This window comes from Dermochelys coriacea, chromosome 6, assembly GCF_009764565.3.
Source record: "Dermochelys coriacea isolate rDerCor1 chromosome 6, rDerCor1.pri.v4, whole genome shotgun sequence".
Lineage (NCBI taxonomy): Eukaryota > Metazoa > Chordata > Testudines > Dermochelyidae > Dermochelys > Dermochelys coriacea.
The window spans coordinates 76985129-77003820 of NC_050073.1; the positions used below are offsets into that span (position 1 = coordinate 76985129).

The 18692-nt window shown below is 41.0% G+C and overlaps 1 protein-coding gene and 1 long non-coding RNA gene across 4 annotated transcripts; both read left to right on the plus strand.

The window, feature by feature from the left end:
* The first annotated feature begins 405 nt into the window (after positions 1-405).
* LOC119856620 lies at positions 406-18044 on the plus strand. 3 transcript variants are annotated; one of them, XR_006282113.1, is made up of 4 exons: positions 406-540; positions 8193-8329; positions 14165-14209; positions 17136-18044. It is a non-coding gene; the product is annotated as an uncharacterized LOC119856620 (long non-coding RNA). The 3 variants fall into 3 exon arrangements; XR_005293374.2 differs by lacking the exon at positions 406-540 and adding an exon at positions 7605-8110 and having other exon boundaries at positions 17136-18040; XR_006282112.1 differs by lacking the exon at positions 406-540 and adding an exon at positions 7623-7867 and having other exon boundaries at positions 17136-17844.
* FOXG1 (forkhead box G1) lies at positions 1215-3936 on the plus strand. The gene is made up of 2 exons (XM_038408105.2): positions 1215-3031; positions 3535-3936. The coding sequence occupies exon 1, from the start codon at positions 1598-1600 to the stop codon at positions 3011-3013; it is 1416 nt and encodes a 471-aa protein (XP_038264033.1). The 5' UTR covers positions 1215-1597; the 3' UTR covers positions 3014-3031; positions 3535-3936.
* Positions 18045-18692: the final 648 nt, after the last annotated feature.

The window sequence follows — 18692 nt, forward strand, 5'->3', positions numbered from 1 at the left end:
TTTCATGCATACATATCTGTACATGGCCTACTTATTTTTTTTTCCGGTTGAAAACGAACGCGGTGAAAAGAAGAGAAACCAAACAAGAAGCATCGTAGGCTGCTGATGTTCAAAAGAAACACCTTCAAGGAAGGAGCATTTCCCGGGGAGAAAGAGTGGTGGGGATCATTTCCGATTGCAAGTGAAACTTTAAAGTGGCAATAAGGCGCAGAGAATGAAATTCAGAAGAGAGGAGATTACAGGCAAATCCTTACAACGTGCATTATTTTCAGCCTTATCTCCCCGCCCCCCCCCCCACCACCACCTTGTTTTTATCTTCCCTCCCCCCATCCTTTTAACTCACACATTTCGGAGATTAACAAACAAGAGAGCAATGGCCCGAACGGCTGAGCTTGTCAAGTGCACCATAACTGGGTGGAAGTAGCCGCTGCTCGTTTCTTCCCCGAAGGGCCGATGTGCAGGACCCCGAGTGCCCCTGGATCAAGATCACGTCCTATTATCCCCGCTTTCCCGGGAGAGGACCGAGACGCAAGGAGGGTTGTAAGTAAATCTTTCCTTCTCCCCCCCCCCCCCCGCAAAGATACAGCCCCCTGCGACATAAAACCAACAGAGCAGAACAAACACACCCGGGGGGAGGGGAAGAATCCCTCCCCAAACGTGCTTCTAAAGCAAGCTCCAAAAATATCGGTCCCTTAAAACTGATGTTTTCCAAAAGTAAACGCTAATCAACACAAGGGGCCTACAAGAATACACGGCTCCGAGAGACCGTGCCCGGCTCCGCAAAGTAGTACCTCTCCTCTCCCAGCACTACCACCATGGCCTTCTCCTGCCCCCTCTCCCAACCTCTCACTTCCTTCGCCTTGAAAAAAAAAACAAAAAGGGGGGGGGGTGGAAGCAAACTTTAATCGCTTATAAAAAATACTGAAGTACAAAACTAAAATGATCCAATACACTGGGATGGGGAGATGTTGGTTTAAGAAGAGTGGCGTGTCGGGGAGAGGGAGGAAGGAGAAAGGTAAGCCTCCGCGGCAATGCGTCCTTCCCCTGGTATCCCTGCGCGGCGGGGGGCTGGGGGGGGGGCCCGCAGGAGGAGGAGAGAGAAGGGGCGAGGGAAGGGGAGGAGAGGGGAGTCCTGATTGGCTGGCGGCGGGAGAGACGCTCCGGCACGCCGAGGTTTCTGATTGGGCGGCCGGTGGAAAAGGTTAAAGCACAAATTTTTTTACAGCCCTAGCGTGTGCCTGTAGCTCGGAAATTAATTGTGGCTAAAGCTGTCTCTATAGCTGCCTCTGCTGCTCTCCGCCGCCGACCCGCCCGGCTGCCGCTGTCCCCCCCCCCCCGCACCCCCCGGCTCTGGTGGAAGCGGGGGGACCGGGCACCATGCAGGAGTGCGGAGCGGGGCTGTGAGTGCGCTCCGGGGCTCCGAGCGGGGATCGGGGTTTGTTTTTCCTCCTCCCTCCCCGGCGGCTCCCGTGCTTGCTACATGCCTTGCCAGCGCCTGCGCCTGCGACTGCGGTCCGACTGCCCTGCTGCTGCTCCAGCCCGGGGTGCCGCCGCCTCGCCGCAACTTCCCCCCCCCCTGCCCCGCGACTAGTGTGTGATGTTGGACATGGGAGATAGGAAGGAAGTGAAAATGCTGCCGAAATCCTCCTTCAGCATTAACAGCCTGGTGCCCGAAGCCGTCCAGAGCGACAGCAGCCACAGCAGCCACAGCCACCACCACAACAGCCACCACCCCCACCACCATCACCACCCCCACCACCACCACCACCACCACCCGCAGCAGCAGCCCCAGCCCCAGCCCCAGCGAGCTGCCCCGGCCGAGGAGGAGGAAGAGGAGAAGAGCCAGCTCCTCCTGCAGCCCCCCGTGGTGGCGGTGGCAGCGGCGGCTGCGGCCACCACCTCCGGCACCTTGGAGGTGGCCAAGGAGATCCTGCCGGGCAAGGGGGAGCCGGGCTCGGCCGCGGCAGCCGCGGAGCTGGAGGAGAAGGAGAAAGCGGCGGCGGAGGAGAAGAAGGGGGCGGCGGAGGGGGGCAAGGAAGGGGAGAGCGGCAAGGAAGGGGAGAAGAAGAACGGCAAGTACGAGAAGCCCCCGTTCAGCTACAACGCGCTGATCATGATGGCCATCCGGCAGAGCCCCGAGAAGCGCCTCACCCTCAACGGCATCTACGAGTTCATCATGAAGAACTTCCCCTACTACCGGGAGAACAAGCAGGGCTGGCAGAACTCCATCCGCCACAACCTCTCCCTCAATAAGTGCTTCGTCAAGGTGCCCCGCCACTACGACGACCCGGGCAAAGGGAACTACTGGATGTTGGACCCTTCCAGCGACGACGTCTTCATCGGGGGAACCACGGGCAAGCTCCGCCGGAGATCCACCACCTCCCGGGCCAAGCTGGCTTTCAAGCGAGGCGCTCGGCTCACCTCCACCGGACTGACATTCATGGATAGGGCTGGATCTTTGTATTGGCCTATGTCCCCTTTCCTCTCCCTGCACCACCCCCGGGCCAGCAGCACTTTGAGTTACAATGGGACCACGTCCGCCTACCCCAGCCACCCCATGCCCTACAGTTCAGTGTTGACTCAAAACTCTTTGGGAAACAACCACTCCTTTTCCACGTCTAATGGGTTAAGTGTTGATAGACTAGTCAATGGAGAGATACCTTATGCCACTCATCACCTCACAGCAGCAGCTCTGGCCGCCTCAGTGCCATGTGGCTTGTCAGTCCCTTGCTCTGGCACCTATTCCCTAAACCCTTGCTCTGTAAACCTTCTAGCAGGACAGACAAGTTACTTTTTCCCCCATGTTCCTCACCCTTCAATGACTTCTCAAAGCAGCACTTCAATGACGGCCAGGGCAGCCTCCTCCTCCACGTCTCCACAGGCGCCCTCCACTCTCCCTTGTGAGTCCTTAAGACCTTCTTTGCCAAGTTTTACAACAGGACTTTCCGGGGGACTTTCTGATTATTTCACACATCAGAATCAGGGGTCTTCTTCAAACCCTTTAATACATTAACATCCATGGGACCAGACTGTAAGTGAACATTTTACACATTTGCATTGTAAATGATACTTAAAAGAAAAACAAAAAAGTCCAGGTATTTTTTATTAAGTCCCCCATTTTCTGTACGTTTGTTCAGTCTTTAGGGTTGTTTATTATTCCAACAAGGTGAGGAATGTCAGCAAGGTGCAATGTGGGGAGATGACATTGTAGACTATGAAGTTTGGAAGTCAAAATTATAGTAGAATGTGTATCTAAATAGTGACTGCTTTGCAATTTTTATTCAAATATGACAAGTCTATCACTAAAAACCTCCAGATTTTCCATGTTTGCAGTATTATAAGTTATCATGGATATGTTGGTGGATGCAGACCTTGAAAAAATACTAAATTTATTAAAACAATGAAAAAATTAAAAATGTAATTTGTATTTAAGCAGAAGTAATAGTAAAAGATGCCCAAGAACTACATTTTGGCCATTGATTATTTTGTCCTTTTCTTTATTGAGCTGATTTTTTGATTTTTGTTTACTTTTAGACCAAAGATTGGGTTTTAGAAAATGCACTCAATGTCCGAAGTAATTTAAACCAACAACAACATTGTTTCAGCTTGCAGCACTGCCCGTTCAAATGAATCAGAAGGGGACAAAATTAATGATTGCCTTCAGTTTGTGTTGTGTATATTTTGATGTATGTGGTCACTAACAGGTCACCTTTATTTTTTTCTAAATGTAGTGAAATGTTAATACCTATTGTACTTATAGGTAAACCTTGCAAATATGTAACCTGTGTTGCGCAAATGCCGCATAAATTTGAGTGATTGTTAATGTCGTCTTAAAATTTCTTGATTGTGATACTGTGGTCATATGCCCGTGTTTGTCACTTACAAAAATGTTTACTATGAACACACAGAAATAAAAAAATAGGCTAAATTCATATATACTTGATAGTTTTTTGTCTCTTTTATTAAATAGAATTAATATGCAAAAGGCATTAAAGCTATAGGGAATTCAAAGTGCTAGATAGGTAGACCCCCATTTTTCACATGCTCCTTTTTTTCTCAATTCACGTTGTATTTTTTTTTAAATCTACATTATATTTTTAAAGTAGCAGGCGATTTAATCTAAAGCTAAGACCACTAGATTTTTTTTTTCTTTTTTAATCAGAATTCCCCATTGACTTCAATGGGGAGTCCTGCTTAAAAACTGTTAGTACGACATGGCCCTAGTTACTATACTATCTATCAAATTAGAGGTGTCACAGACGTTACATCTTGAGCTTATGTAAATGTATGTGTATAAAAGAGATAATTTAAATATACCCAGTACATATATATGTACTATATATATATATAACTTTGTGATAATTTTCCAAAACTAATTCAAGGAATAATTCTTCTGAAAGAGTTAATTTTATTTTTAAGTCAATTGGGAACATATAAATGGTTTACATTTCTATATATTTTGTATAAGGTGTTTAATTTCGTGTTTGGCTTATATATGGATAGATATAGCTAGATGTAATACATTGTGTATACATATAAAACGACAATCCTTTCCTTAAGGGGGGGTGGGAGACGGTTCAGGAAGCATATACACTTTTAATGCTTCAAACACATTTGCTTAAAATATGTGTAAAAGTATTCATAGTTATCAGTCAGCATATGTTGTTCCTTTGGGTGTTCCTCCTCCCTCCATCCCCCCTCCCCCACTGCGGTTAAAGAGTCTAATAAAGATGTGCTGAAGTTGCCGTATATTACAGTGAAAGGTAATGTTGAAGTGGTCACATGTTGTAATGGATTGCATAGCAATGTTTCATATTTTCAAAAATAATTATTAGTTTAAATGTGAAGCACTAAAATGAATCTTTTGCACCTTCTGCCCTCCAGCGATAAATATTCACTGGAAGCCCACTAGCATATAAAAACGTACGTACGTAAGTATCTTTCATTTGATGGAGAATTGAGCCTTTTGCTTTAAGGGGGGAAATGCTACTACTTTCTTGTGCAGTACTTGATCCTAAAAAGAATCAGTTTCTTGATGAGTTTAAGAAATCCTATGAAAGCCGCAACTCTTGAAAATAATTAGAAAACTTGTGCAAAAAGGTTTACGAACTAATTGGATCCCGCAGTGAGTCCGTGGAAGACAAGTTGTTCATTTGTTACAATTGTATAGTCTGAAATGTGTTCTGCAGTAATGCAATAAGCCGGCTACTTCTCACAATAGGCCCAATGAAAAATAATCTCTATCCCGGAGATGTTATCGGCAAACACTTTAAAGAGTTGATCTTAAAAGACTGAGGGGTGCAGGGGGAAGGAGTAACAGCAAACCTAAATTCTTAAAACCAGAATATTGACGACACTGGGACAGAGGAAAAAAAAGATCTTCTGAAAATAAGAATTAAACAAGCAGATGCAAGCAAATCTGTAGGGAAGAGAGAGGAGTGAAAGGTTAAGGGGGAGATGGGACAGCAAGCTCTGCACATATGGGGAGATGGAGAGAAATCGCTGATATTCTTAGCTTCCAGTCTAAATTCAGCAATTCAGATGAATCATAACAGGAAGGAAAAGGTTGCTTTGTTTTAGTATAAAGTGTTGATACCTCTTTGAAGCCCTCCCCCAAATGCTTCACTCTCTTGCAATTTAAATTGAAGCAGCAAAGAATAATTGATCGCAACAACTAAAAATAAAAAGACCTCGAAACAATCGAATCTGAAACTGCACTTGATCAGAAAAACATCTGTGTGAGTTTAAACTGTTAAAACGTGGAGTCTCCGTTAGGTATATTTTTACCTAAGTAAATTAAAAGAATGGCATCTGTTGCAGCTGACAAAGTACATGATTTATTATTTTAACACTTGCAATTGGTTGCATATTGTGGGAAATTCAATAGCACGAATTTAAGGTGTTATTCCATGTGCAATCCCCCCCCCACCGCCCTCGAAAACGCCGATAATGTATTGAAGATTGAAAATAGAAGCCAGATCGGTTGAAAGCATAATCTCGCCCTGTCAATGTTTTTCGTGGGTTAATACTCATTAATTAGATAAACGCAATGGATAATAATTCTGGTAAAAGGTGTTACAACTGTATTTTTATATATGCTTCCAAAAGTCAGGGTTTAAACAAGCACTCACTCTTTATGCTTTACTTAAAGTTCAGTGATAAACTGCTGCCTTAAGCGATTCAGGTCTTGTTGACTTTTTCTCTTCCCATTGAAGCGGGGGAGAGGAATACGTTTGATTTGGGAGTTTACTCAAGTTACCATATAAATATGACCAGGGATGAAAATGTCTTTGGAAAGCAAAGTGCTAACGTAGTACTATATTGTAACAGGCCTATTAAGGCCCAAAATTTGTCTTGGATTTACCTCCTTCCCACCCTACAAGTTAAACCTTTTGTTCGTTCAAGATGTCTTTTCACACATACATATGACAGTTTGGTAGGGAATTTAAGGCATTTTTTTTATCCTTCAAGCAAATAATTATGTGATCGGATATTGTTTCCATAAACTCTTGACATGTGAAGTCTGACGTCGAACTTTTAAGAACTTTTACTGATTTTTTTTAAAATTATTTATCACGTGTCAAGCCATACTAGGGGCCTTTGTTGGCGTTTCCTTATTCATATTGTTTATGGATTTTTTTAGAATTAGGAAGCTACTGCTATTTTTCTGGTTTGTGTTTGGGATTATTGCACTTGTCGGTATAGTTCATATTAAATAAATTTTCAAGTGTATTTTTACTTGATTGAGTAAATGATTGAGTGGTAATGAGCTCTGATATGAGTAGAAAACACAGCCCAAATTTATAGTGAAGCATTAAGCGAGCGTCCTCGTTTAATTTCGATATTTTCTTTAAAATATTTTATATTTCTCTAACATATTTTATATACCATAAATTGGCTTCATTCAAATCCTAAGTGTTATGTAGAACAAATATGAGCCAAAATCATTTACATGTTAAAAAGGATGATATAACCTTCCCTAAATTCGACGGTTATTTGGATGATACCTTTAAAAAATGTCTGACCCCTGTACAAGTTTTGATAGGAGTGTATTGTGCTCCTTGTGACCCCTTTTGCATGATGATTAAGGTTTATGTCCGAAAGTATTCAAAGGGGATTTTCTTCACCTCCTCACCACCCGTTATGCGATTAGACTCAGGCAGCACTTACCCCTTCCTCAGGCAAATTTCATTGAATTCCAGTTACTCCATAGCTGAACTCAATGAGAGTTTTGCCTTGGCAGAGTCGATGTTGAATAAGATCCATTGTTATTTTTAGTGTTTGTATTATTTTATTGGTCATAATATTTTCCTAAGGACAGAAGAATCTATAGGTACATATATTTAAATCTATATTCATATAGGAACACAGAGTTAACCATATAGAAGCGAAGATAAACCCTTATATATGCTCTCTGTCTTATATACGCTACTATATATACACTACTATATATACATAGATATTCTTTATATACTTAGAGAATATATAAAATATATATACACATATATAGAAATATACAATTTATTATCTATATAATTTTTCACAATAGCTTCTGGGCAGATTTGTATGTCCAATGCTCTTGTTTTGAAGAATGTTTTCCTGTGGTGAAGGTGCCAGGGTAAACGGGTCAAAAAGTGGTGGAGAACTGGGTTAGCAAAAGGTGAAGGTGAAGATCATTAAAGGTTTTAGGGCTGGCTGTGGCTGTTCTGCTGGGTTTGTGTGGCTGTCCCCAGAGGGCGGAGTTCCTGCATATTCCTACCTCACCGGAGAACCTGCCCTCAACTCCACTGCAGTTTATTCCAGACAGATGGGACCCTCCAGAAAGAAAACCTGTCCAGCAATCTCAACAAGCCTTCCCGCCGGCAGGGTAGGTGAAGTTAAAGAAAACCTCCACTACTTCTCCCTACAGGCAGATCCCTGTGATGCGAATTAAAATACATGACAGACTTCTGTCTACACATACTATTTTCCACAACCCGAATAATAACCAGCTCGCCTGCACGACTGAAGTATAGTTTAAAAAAAACACCGGTGACATCTGAACTGTTTGTGCCCAAAGTTAGGATTGTTCCTCTTCTTCCTTCCCTCCCCCCCCTTTAAGTTTAACCAGGTAAGCTGCACATTTCTTCATTATTTTATAAATTCTGCCAGAAAATCTATGAGTTTATTTTTAACATTATTTCTTTCTCTAGTTAAGAGGACTAAAGCCAAGGAAGTGACACATGTGCCGTGTTTTGTTTGGCTTTTTAAGACGCTGGGCAGAACTACCTGTACCTGCAAGAAAAGAAAGGATGCCAGGGTGGTGGCGATACTTTTTCGTGCAGACTTGGTGAGTGTACATTTTATTCCTCTGCACTCGTAAAACGGCTGTGCTCACTGATATCAGCAATATTTACACGTAGATCTTGGAACCGTGATTTATCTTTTCGATCTCACCATAAAGTAGAAGTGTGCTTTAGTATGAACAATTTAATACGGGCTTTCCTCTTCCAGAATTAAAGTTGCTATTTAATCGAAGTCTTAGTAATAGATGCCGTTTCGGTGTGTGTGCTGGAGGGGAGGTGGGGGTGGACTGTGTTTCTAAAAAACAAAATATAAAATAACAACATTTAACTTTTGGGTTTTACAAATAGAGATAGGTTTTTCGGGGCGGGGGGGGGGGGGAATATACGCCTTTCGGGTATAGTGAAAATATTGTTAAGTTTCTAAAACGCACAGGAAGCTACTCTTGCCAAAAATTATGTGAGAACAAAGATGGAGACTTTTAAAATAATGTATATAAAACTAGCATCTCCTTTCCTCTGGATATACCAGCAGGCAAACGCTTGCCCCCAGAAATGGAGAATGAATCACTTGACAATTTCAAGCTCCACTCTAGAGTTTGAGGGGTTTTTGTTTTATTTTATTTTATAATAGATCAAGGCATTTCTGCTCGTCTTCCCCCGCCCTAAAATGCTGTGCCCCTGCGTGCCAGAGATATTGAGATTTTAATCTACTTAGGTGGTATACTTTGTAAAACGAGAGGGTGGTGACAGTATTGTACTGCTCGATCTATGGATTTGACAAACTTGATCATATCTCCAGGGGGAAAAAAAACCCTGCTTCTAGACTGACTGAAGTTCTGGCTTTTATGCCTTCGAAACGGTTGGGGGGAAAGAACAATACACCTTGCCCGACTCTATTAATGATTTTAATTCCCTTGTTCCGCAATTTGTAATCTCATGAAAATAATTTTTAATACACCAATTTAAGTTACCAAAACGCAATGAGATAAGACACCGGCTGAAGGTAATTAGAGCAAATGGTAATGAAGTATTGAGGGGTGGATCTCCCCATTCGCATTGCAGGAAATGGAAGCCGTGTACAGTTCGTTTTCTGGGGAAATTTATATACAAAGCATGACTTAGCTTTCAAGAGAGTTGACAAATTGTTGACAGTTTGGCAGAAACCTGCCTATAGATTAAATTGGTTCCGTAAGGTATAAATAAAACATTTGTTGATTTCTTTCCAAATGAGTTTGGATTTAGAAATCTATAGGTTTATATATTGGTGCTTATATCGATATGCTTCTATCGGTCACTACAGCTATCTCGGTCGTACATCCAGTGCAAAGCTGCTGTTAGAGAGACAGCAATAGGGATAGCCGCAGATGGTTAGATCGAGAGGTATATAGATATAGCTATCGAGATGGATATGCTACGCTTGCCGTCCTCAGATACAACGTGAGCAGTGAGGAGTCTGCCGTGCCTGGGAGCTGCTCTCAAAGCAGCAAGGTGAGGGCGCTCTTGTCAAACAGGAGAGCTGGAGTTCCTTGCTTGTCACACACATACAGGTTCGATTTTCAGGTGCCAGAGAAAATGACTATAGAGCAAAGCCATTAAAAAAAAAAAAAGTCATCCTTAGTGTTTACACAGTGCCTGTTTCAGATCTCAGCACTTTATCTGCCAGTTGATAAAACTGTGTTTTCCCTGTGGTAGACATTTTTAAAAGGATTTTGCCCCTTTCTCTTTCCTGTTCCTCACCAATTTGGCAATGACTTACAATAATTCGGCTGATCTGCTTCTCAGGCAAAGTTTACATTTGCTGTAACGATACATACCATTCGGTGACCGCAGCTGGGGACGGGTCGTGTTGTATTTTTCCTGTGAGCTCTCAACAATATGAGAATCGTGTATTAAAGCACAGAACCCAAGCAACTACCTTCTTGCCCCTTTTACAATGCCATTTAACAGAACACAGTATAATATCAATGCATATGAGCAAGTCACCTCAATAAAACACTGGAGAAATGTTACAGATGTCAGTGTTTTAATTTAACGAAAGGATTATCAAAAACATCTTAATGGTGTATACATATAATTTCCTCGCCAAGGTTATCAAATAAAATAGGAAGCATTTTTTTCTATTATCAATGAGCAAGGTGGAGATATACTATTAATAATAATAATAATAAATAATAATAAATTAATTACTAATAATTCTGTGGATGAGTGCCAGGACACATTACAATACTTAAAATAGGATTCCTTCTGTTTATGTCGAGCTGTTCTTAATTCTAGCAAAAGGATTTAATTAATTTAGGATATACAGTCACACATGAGGCTGAAAAAAAATCTTACATTTGTCATCCTGCACTAAAAATATTAGTAAATAACCCCAATAAAGTTAACTGAAAATTGCTGCTTAATGTTAAGACTGATATTAAGTTCATTCCTCATTCAAGCGAATCTGACTCATTCAGGTCAATGGGGCTTTGGAACTGCAAAGAAGGCAGGGACCCGACGGGTCCAAAACCAAAATGTTGGTTTTATTTTCTGTTGCACTGCATTCAGTAGATATCCTTTGCACGGTGACATGAGCCTGTGAAAAGAGACGTTCTTTTCCTTCGGATCTGACGAAGTCTTGTGGAACAGGAGTTGGTGGAGCTCCGACGGTTTTTCTCGGGATTCTGAGTCGGAAAAGTTGAATTCTATAGGCGAGACCTTGGCTAAATTCCCGGCTGACTTCAGTGGGGCCAGAAAGTCCACCCAGAAATGATCTGATAGAGGGTATTTAAGGTTAAATGATCTATTATATTCCTCATATACAATGGCAGATAAGATTGCCTTTAACGGCCAAGAAATCTTGTTAGGATCTGCACATAAAAAAAGTCACATAATTTTTCAGTGTATTCAACGAGAGGCTCAAACCTTTTTTAAAAAAAATTGTATCCGCATGTAAATAGTTAAACCCTGCTGTTGAAATTCGCGTTATCCAAATGGCTACAATATTTTCGAGAATTTAATACGAGTAATACACACCCCGATTTTTCAGATAAAAATCTCAGTGATGTTATAGCAAAGATGGCATTACCCTCCTTTTTCTCCCTAGGTGTGTACACACACACACACACACACACATACACACACACTTCCAAACAGGCGTGTCAGTTCCACCAAGGAGACTCTTTAACTGAATATGTTAACTAAACAAAAGCTGAAACAATTATATGTTGACAGATTATTAGAGGAATCTGTTCAAGGGAATAAATGCAGATCTGATTAATGTATCAGATAATAACTAATATTTTTTCATGCTATGGCTTGTAGCTGATTTTCAAATGCTATAGTGGTTAGAAAACCTAATTTTGTTCTTCTGAATGCACTTCCACTGTGTGTGCGTCTTGAAGGGAGAATCTCAGTGACATGAAATGGAAATTGTATTTTTGTTATCAAACGTTATGAATTAATGGGAAACACACGTGAACCGTATCAAAATTGCATTGAACTAAAGTGTCAATGATCTTTTAAAAGAAATACATTCCACTGCTTTGGGAAGATATTCTTATTGTAAATATTGGGGTACATTTTCAGCATGAAAATTCATAAATCGGCATTAACTAATCATGTTGTTATTTCCAGAGCTGCTTGTTCTATTTTGGTAAAGTTGTCTACTTCTGGAAAAATCGGAAAGCCACCTTTTTTGTCAGATCATGAATATCATTTATGACAAGGTGGAAGGGTAGGAGTTATTAACACTATTTTGATGATTAAATCAGTGGAGTTAAAAATTTCTAATAATTAAATATGGATACTGCAGATTGTAAGTTGGAACAGCAAAATCGATTGTCTCTTCATCAATAAGACAAATGTTGGCTTGCTTCCTATTGATTAGTGTGTTTATTTATCCAGAGGTTTAGGTATTTACTTACATATTTCGGTTTCTTTGTCTCCTGATTATTATACCAAGTTGGTTTGAAAGAAAGAGCTTATACCGGGAAAAAACACTTGACAGATCCATTTTTAGCAAACTTGATAGTGGATTATTGCAATCCAATAAATTTAACAAATTACTTATACATGCTTGCTTTTGGAGCAACTAGGAACCCGTTTCAGATTAAAACCTCTTGTTGCATTCAGGGTTTTTGCTTTGAAATAAAGATAAATTATGTTTAGATACTTTTTTATTTAAAAAATAACCCTTTTAAATAAATGGTTTGGTGGAACTGAAGACATTACACGGGAATTATACTTCGGTTTTATTTCCCCACTCTCTCCCTTCCTTTAAGTCTAAATATGATCCTAGCAATACAGTAGCCTCTGGAGTTTTCTAACAGATAGAATTTTAGAATCTAGGGTTATATGAATATATAAATCAGACATCGGCTGATTTTTAAAAAATCTGCATTAAGATATCACAGTCGTACGATATAGTGACAAGATGCTTTAAATACCTTTGCGTCTTCATGTTTTAATATATTAAAAAGGTGTTGAGGCTATTCCTGTGAACTCAATATTTCAATAATGGGAGCATCATAGATTGAAATGGATTTTTTTTAAATCTACATTTTCAATGAACATTAAGATACAATAGCACCTTCTTTTGCGACTGTTTCGGGAGATACAGTGACGTTTCAGCCATGTTTGCTATACTTTCCTATAATTCAGGAATGATAATATTACAAACGGCAATATTATTCCGCTCACAAATACCTATTCCACTCTATCGTTAAGGAAAGCTGTAAAGAAGCAGTGCAAAACCGTAGTCACTGAGGAGGAATTATTCCTGTGGTAGTCATCAGATCATCATTCTCGACAATAAGAAAGGAGCCAAAACATTTTAATGGTAAAGATAATTAACCGTTGGAATAATTTACCAAGGGTCATGGTGGATTCTCCATCACTGGCCATTTTTAAATCAAGATTGGATTTACACACACACACACACACACACACACACACACACACACACACACACGGCATTTTTTGGGGGGAAGGGGGGGGAGTTCTATGGCCTCTGTTGTACAGAAGGTCAGACTAGATGACCACAGTGGTGCCTTCTGGCCTTGGAATCTGACTCTATGACAAGAAGGAATTATTTATTTTGCATAGACGGTGAATTCATACGTTTCCCAAGCTGTGTTTCAATTTATCTACCCCAAATCTGTCATTAACATCTGTAGGTAATTTTCCTGTTTGTCAGAAGAGTGTTTAAGGGTAAGCATTATAATATCAATACTGTTCTAAAGGTTGGGAAATTAAACCAATGTGGGATCCTTTGTTTATGATCCTGCCTAGCTGTCATATCGCAATCTAAAAATATTAGTGCTTTTTGACTTTGAACAACTGCTTTCTTGCAACTTGTAGATGTAAAATGCCAGCGCATCAGATGATCGCATAGATGATCTCCCCCGCTCTCTTTCTCTGGTATAGTTGAAGGTATATTCTTGAATCTTATAGCGTTAAGTCTTTCCTGTGAATGAACTAGAAAACACTCGACAGGTCGTGAATAATCGTTTTAATGAGTGTGTAAAGCGTGCGACGGGGTGCACGGAGCTGTCGGGTTAAACAAACAACTTGTACCCTGACGAAATCTGATTGTTAAAGTGCAAAGTGGTGTCAGTCCAATTTCCATCCCAGTCCTAAAAACCACAGATCTAAGTCGCGGGAGTCCAATTTTCCCCATTAAAGAAAAATAACAATATTTTCTGAACGCAAGTGTGATCTTCTTTAATGTTAGTCCACTCCTTACTGAACAAAAAGACCATTTGCAAAACGTAAAGGTATCAAGGTTCTTGGTTTGGTTTTGTCTTACGGAACAAGTTAACAAGTTTATTTTTGACATCTTACTAGAGATTATCTGATCGATGTGGTAAATATTTTCCCACTTTTTTGTTTGTTCACAGATCATTCGAGGTAAACATGGGGTTAACTGGATCTTAATAACTGAGGTGGGTAACACTGTATTGAACTAAAATTATAGCTATTAACATTTGCGAGATGTTTGCATTTCAGGCAGGTTTTCTAGCAAAGGCAGGTACCGGAATTGGGTTTAAGTAAGATGGAAATACTACAATGTTCAACTATAGACACTTTGTGAATACTCAATATCCAAGTCATCAGCTCCCAGGAAGACAACTGTCAGTAAAACGTTGTGGAAAGAGATAGAGACTAAAAACGGTGGGGGAAATATTGCAGGTGTTTATTATTTTTAATTATTATTATTTTATTTAACAATAAAATAATTAATAATGATTAATAATAATTACAATATAAATAACCTCCAGATAACTCAGAGCATCCGATATTCTCAGGAGAAACTGAAAGGTTTGCATATGTTTGGGATGCTCAGAGTTCTACTCTGCTTTTCAAATAGAGCCCCCTTATTTACTCAGACAAAACCTCTCATTAAAATCAAATGGACTTTTACCTTTATTATTAATCAGCATCACCATCATCATAAGCTTATTTTTACGGCAGCTAACGCCTTCAAAGTGGGCCCACATGGGCCAGATCCTGGAAATCCTACTGAAGTCAGGATATGGTTTGAAAATACTAAGTGCGGGTCCACTCAGAGGAATCATAAAAGTGAATCCTTGAAAGCAACCCAAATGGAAAATCAAACCCGTTTTTAAATTCCCAGGTTACACGTCTCTATTTAATAGTTTTTGAAGAATTAGATTAATACAGATCAACTATATATATATCTTTATATCTCTATATATTTTGCATTCATATAAGTACAGATGTGGGGCCTGATCCTCTGTCCATTGATATCATGGAAATTTTGCCTGTGACATCAATGGGATCAGGATCTGGCCCTTTTATCTTTTGTATGGACATGCAGATGGCCTGATGACAGTATTTTCACATGTTGATTCCAGCCTGGTATTTCTATACTTTGAGTTAAAACTCTAGATTTATTTCAACAGGATAATTTGGTACTGAAGGCAGGGATGTTGTAGGTATTAAGGAAAGTATATAAATTGCCTTCTTGTCCTAAACGCAATAACACTTACCTTGGGTCGGTGCCGTAGAAATCATTGTCAAAACGCCCATAGATTTCAATGGCATCAGGTTCGACCCTTTTCCCAAACATTTATAACTAATGCACCATACGATCACACAGGATTGAGGGAATGAAATCTGAAGAATATCCTATACAGTGAGCTATCCTTTGACAAACGCGGTGTTCGAATGTTATGATTCCATCGATTGTTTTAAATAATTAGTTTACCCTGGCCACCGCATGATGCAGATTGCAAAAATCCAATCTCTGTGTAGCTCTACCATGTAAGGGTCTTCTCCTCTGTTTCCTGCGCACCCATTGGGGTCAATGGGAGCTAGGGTTCAGAGATTAATTCCTCACGAGAAAAGGAAGACACATTATTCACAGAACAACACGCCTGGCACAAACATAACATTCTGCTACTTTCTGCTAGCCCTGAATTGATCCTGACAAAGAACCGAAAACAAACAATGGCTTCTTATGTTTTCGAAACATTTTCATTTTTAACAAAAAATGTTTTCAAAATGTTTGCTTTGTGTAATACGCACCTACACCGTTCGTCCAGTAGTTTAGGTAATAAATAGGGCTGTCTATGTGTAACCCTTTAAAAAGCAGTGTCTGCATCATCCACAATATAGGCTCTTTATACAATCCTGTTTCAAATGTACAAACACACACGATACGAGGTTGTGTGTGTTTGTGGATCTACTTCTCAGAAGAAATGCACTATCAAAACATTAATTATATTTGAAAGAAAGAATTACATCTGATTATTTGTCTGAGAAAGAATTACATCCTTGAATGTATATTCGGCACAGATCTCGTCTCCTGTCTGCAAAGAGGGTTGCAATTGTAGATCTATCTCAAATGATGTACCCTAAAATGCAGGAAGGTGTATCACATTACAGTTGTAGAGAAATAGGAGATAATCCATTTCTTTTACACACATCTGTAGGATGGTCGTTAAGGGAATGTCGAAATCGACATGCAGTTGCAACAGGAACATGTTAAGAACATACATTCGGGTTCTTTGCTTCCGGAAACACAACGCTTTTTAATATATAGACACGGGAATGATCCCAGTTAGTTATTAAACACTGCCACAAGTACTCCTTTTTTATTAAACACTGTAACTCACCGGGGTTTTGGCCTACAAGTCCTGTTTATTTTTAAAAATGCCAAATTTGACGTGCACATATTACTTTAGCTTGTAATTAAAATCTACCAAACGGTGTGAATCATCAATGGTACTTTTTAGATTGTAAGTTTATTTACTGGGTTTTAAACGATTAATAACCCGATTAAACAGATTTCCTCATTTCGCTAAACTTGTGCTGCGAATAATAATGATGATGACGACTCTTTTTGAATACTAGCTGTAGCAGGGAATCTTGAAATCCATTCATCTGAGTATATTTTGTTCTGTTCTTTTTCAAAGTACTGCTCCATATTTCTGCTTTTTTTAGTTCTTCCGCAACGACAGAGAGCCCTTAATCCAGATTCAGTGTCTGGATTATTTTCATGTTTAGGGTGACGGGAGAAGGCGATTTGTCCCTAAAATGTACTAACTAGTGAGACCATGGGAGACCTGCTTAGCATCTGGGCCTCAGGAGATGGGTACGTTTCCCCTTCAGAGTGGTTCCCGGATCATCTTTCTTTGGCTACCGGAAAATGCCAGGGGGGTGAGGGGGCTGAGGAGAGCTCGCCACAGGCGTGAGGCAGACGGTGCAGTGTAGAGTGCGTTACTGCGTGTGGCTGTTTCTGGGCTCTGTCACTGATGAAGTGAGCTGTAGCTCACGAGAGCTTATGCTCAAATCAATTTGTTAGTCTCTAAGGTGCCACAAGTCCTCCTTTTCTTTCTACCCCAGCAGGTATCTTTGGAGGAAGAAGGTGACATGAAGAGGCGCGTCTGACAGCCAAAGTGGGGGAACTGTCCGGGAGAAGGACACGTGATGAATTGGGAGCCGCGGGGTCACGGTGCAAAGACAGAATAAGACAGTGTGCTGGTACCAAACGCTTTCTCTCTCCCCCCCCCTTTTACCTCTTGAACAACAACGCAAAAAGAATTGGGGGGGGGGAAAGAGAGATGGGGGTTGGGAGGAAGAGCTCGGAGGAGTTAGTGGCTGTCTAGAGTGTAAACACGAGCCCATCGGGAGGAGGGGAGTCTGCTTTTGTCAAACCTGCTAGTGTCTGGAAGATAAAGGCAAAGAGGCCACTGGACCAGCCTGAGATTCTGCCTTGAAATCTGGACCCGAAATGATTCCAAGGACCAAAAAAAAAAAAAAAAGGGGGGGGGGGATAGTCTTAACATCTCCCAAGCAGGCAGCTGTCCGGGATTAAGACAGGTTACTGGTTAATCGCCTTGATACCGTAGAGAGGAAAGACTGCCGCAGAACGCGTGGGGGGAAACGGGTTTAAACGGTATCTGAGTCCTTCCCTAACTTGGTACATGGCTCAGTTCAGCTGCAGCCCAAGCAGCTCTGGAGGTTGTGGGGCGGCTGGAGATGTAAAGGGTGTCACTTCTCGGATTGCCATGATTACAATAAACAACTTTAAAATCGACTAAACTAGCTCCTTCGTCCGTCAGAAAACGTCGCTTCGAGTCCCGAATAAAATATTGTGGAATCGTCTGAGCGAAGCGTTGCTCTGCAAAAGCACTTGCCTTGCCAGTCTCCCCGTGACGGGGCACACCCTGGCTCTCGGAGTGCTATAAACGACGCCGGTCTTTATATTAGTTACCAACAGCAGGTTAAAATTCACTTCTGTCCCTGTGTTCGTGGGAAGTGTGAGTGGGTGTCGGTGTGTGCTGGGGGCGGGGAGGAAGGGATCTGTGGCAATGAGTTCGTTTTGAATCGGCACCCAGACCCGTGTATCTGACCACGGGCAGTCAACTCCAATTTTGGTCTGAAAACATATTCGAGAGAGCTCAGTGGGGAGGGAGAGCGAGCGAGCCAGATCCCCTCATTTTACTGGAAGTCTGTAGTATGCGGAGATCTGTACTACAACCAGACTTGATGTGACTATATCTACGGTTTCGTTTGCTACCTAGCCACATCTCCTATATTTAAAGGGAAGAAATAACGTTCCCTATGAATAATTACCCGGGGCGGCAACCAGTATGGGGAAAGTGAATGGGGATGGAATTAGGGATACAGCAATGTCCTGCAATAACTGATGGTAACACAAATTAAACAAGTATTATTGGGTCAAACCATCTTATCAGTGCTGACCCAGCACGGAACGAGGTGCTGCTGTTCAATGGGGAATTTTGTTTAAGTGCTTATGACAATAAATACCCCATTGTTATTAAAATAAAGGGGCTGTTGGGTTTCTAACAGTTGTATTTTTAAAATATTATCTACTACGCACCGGTGACAGCTAAAGAATAAAATTGAAGAAAAAAGGGATTCACATCTAAACAATAA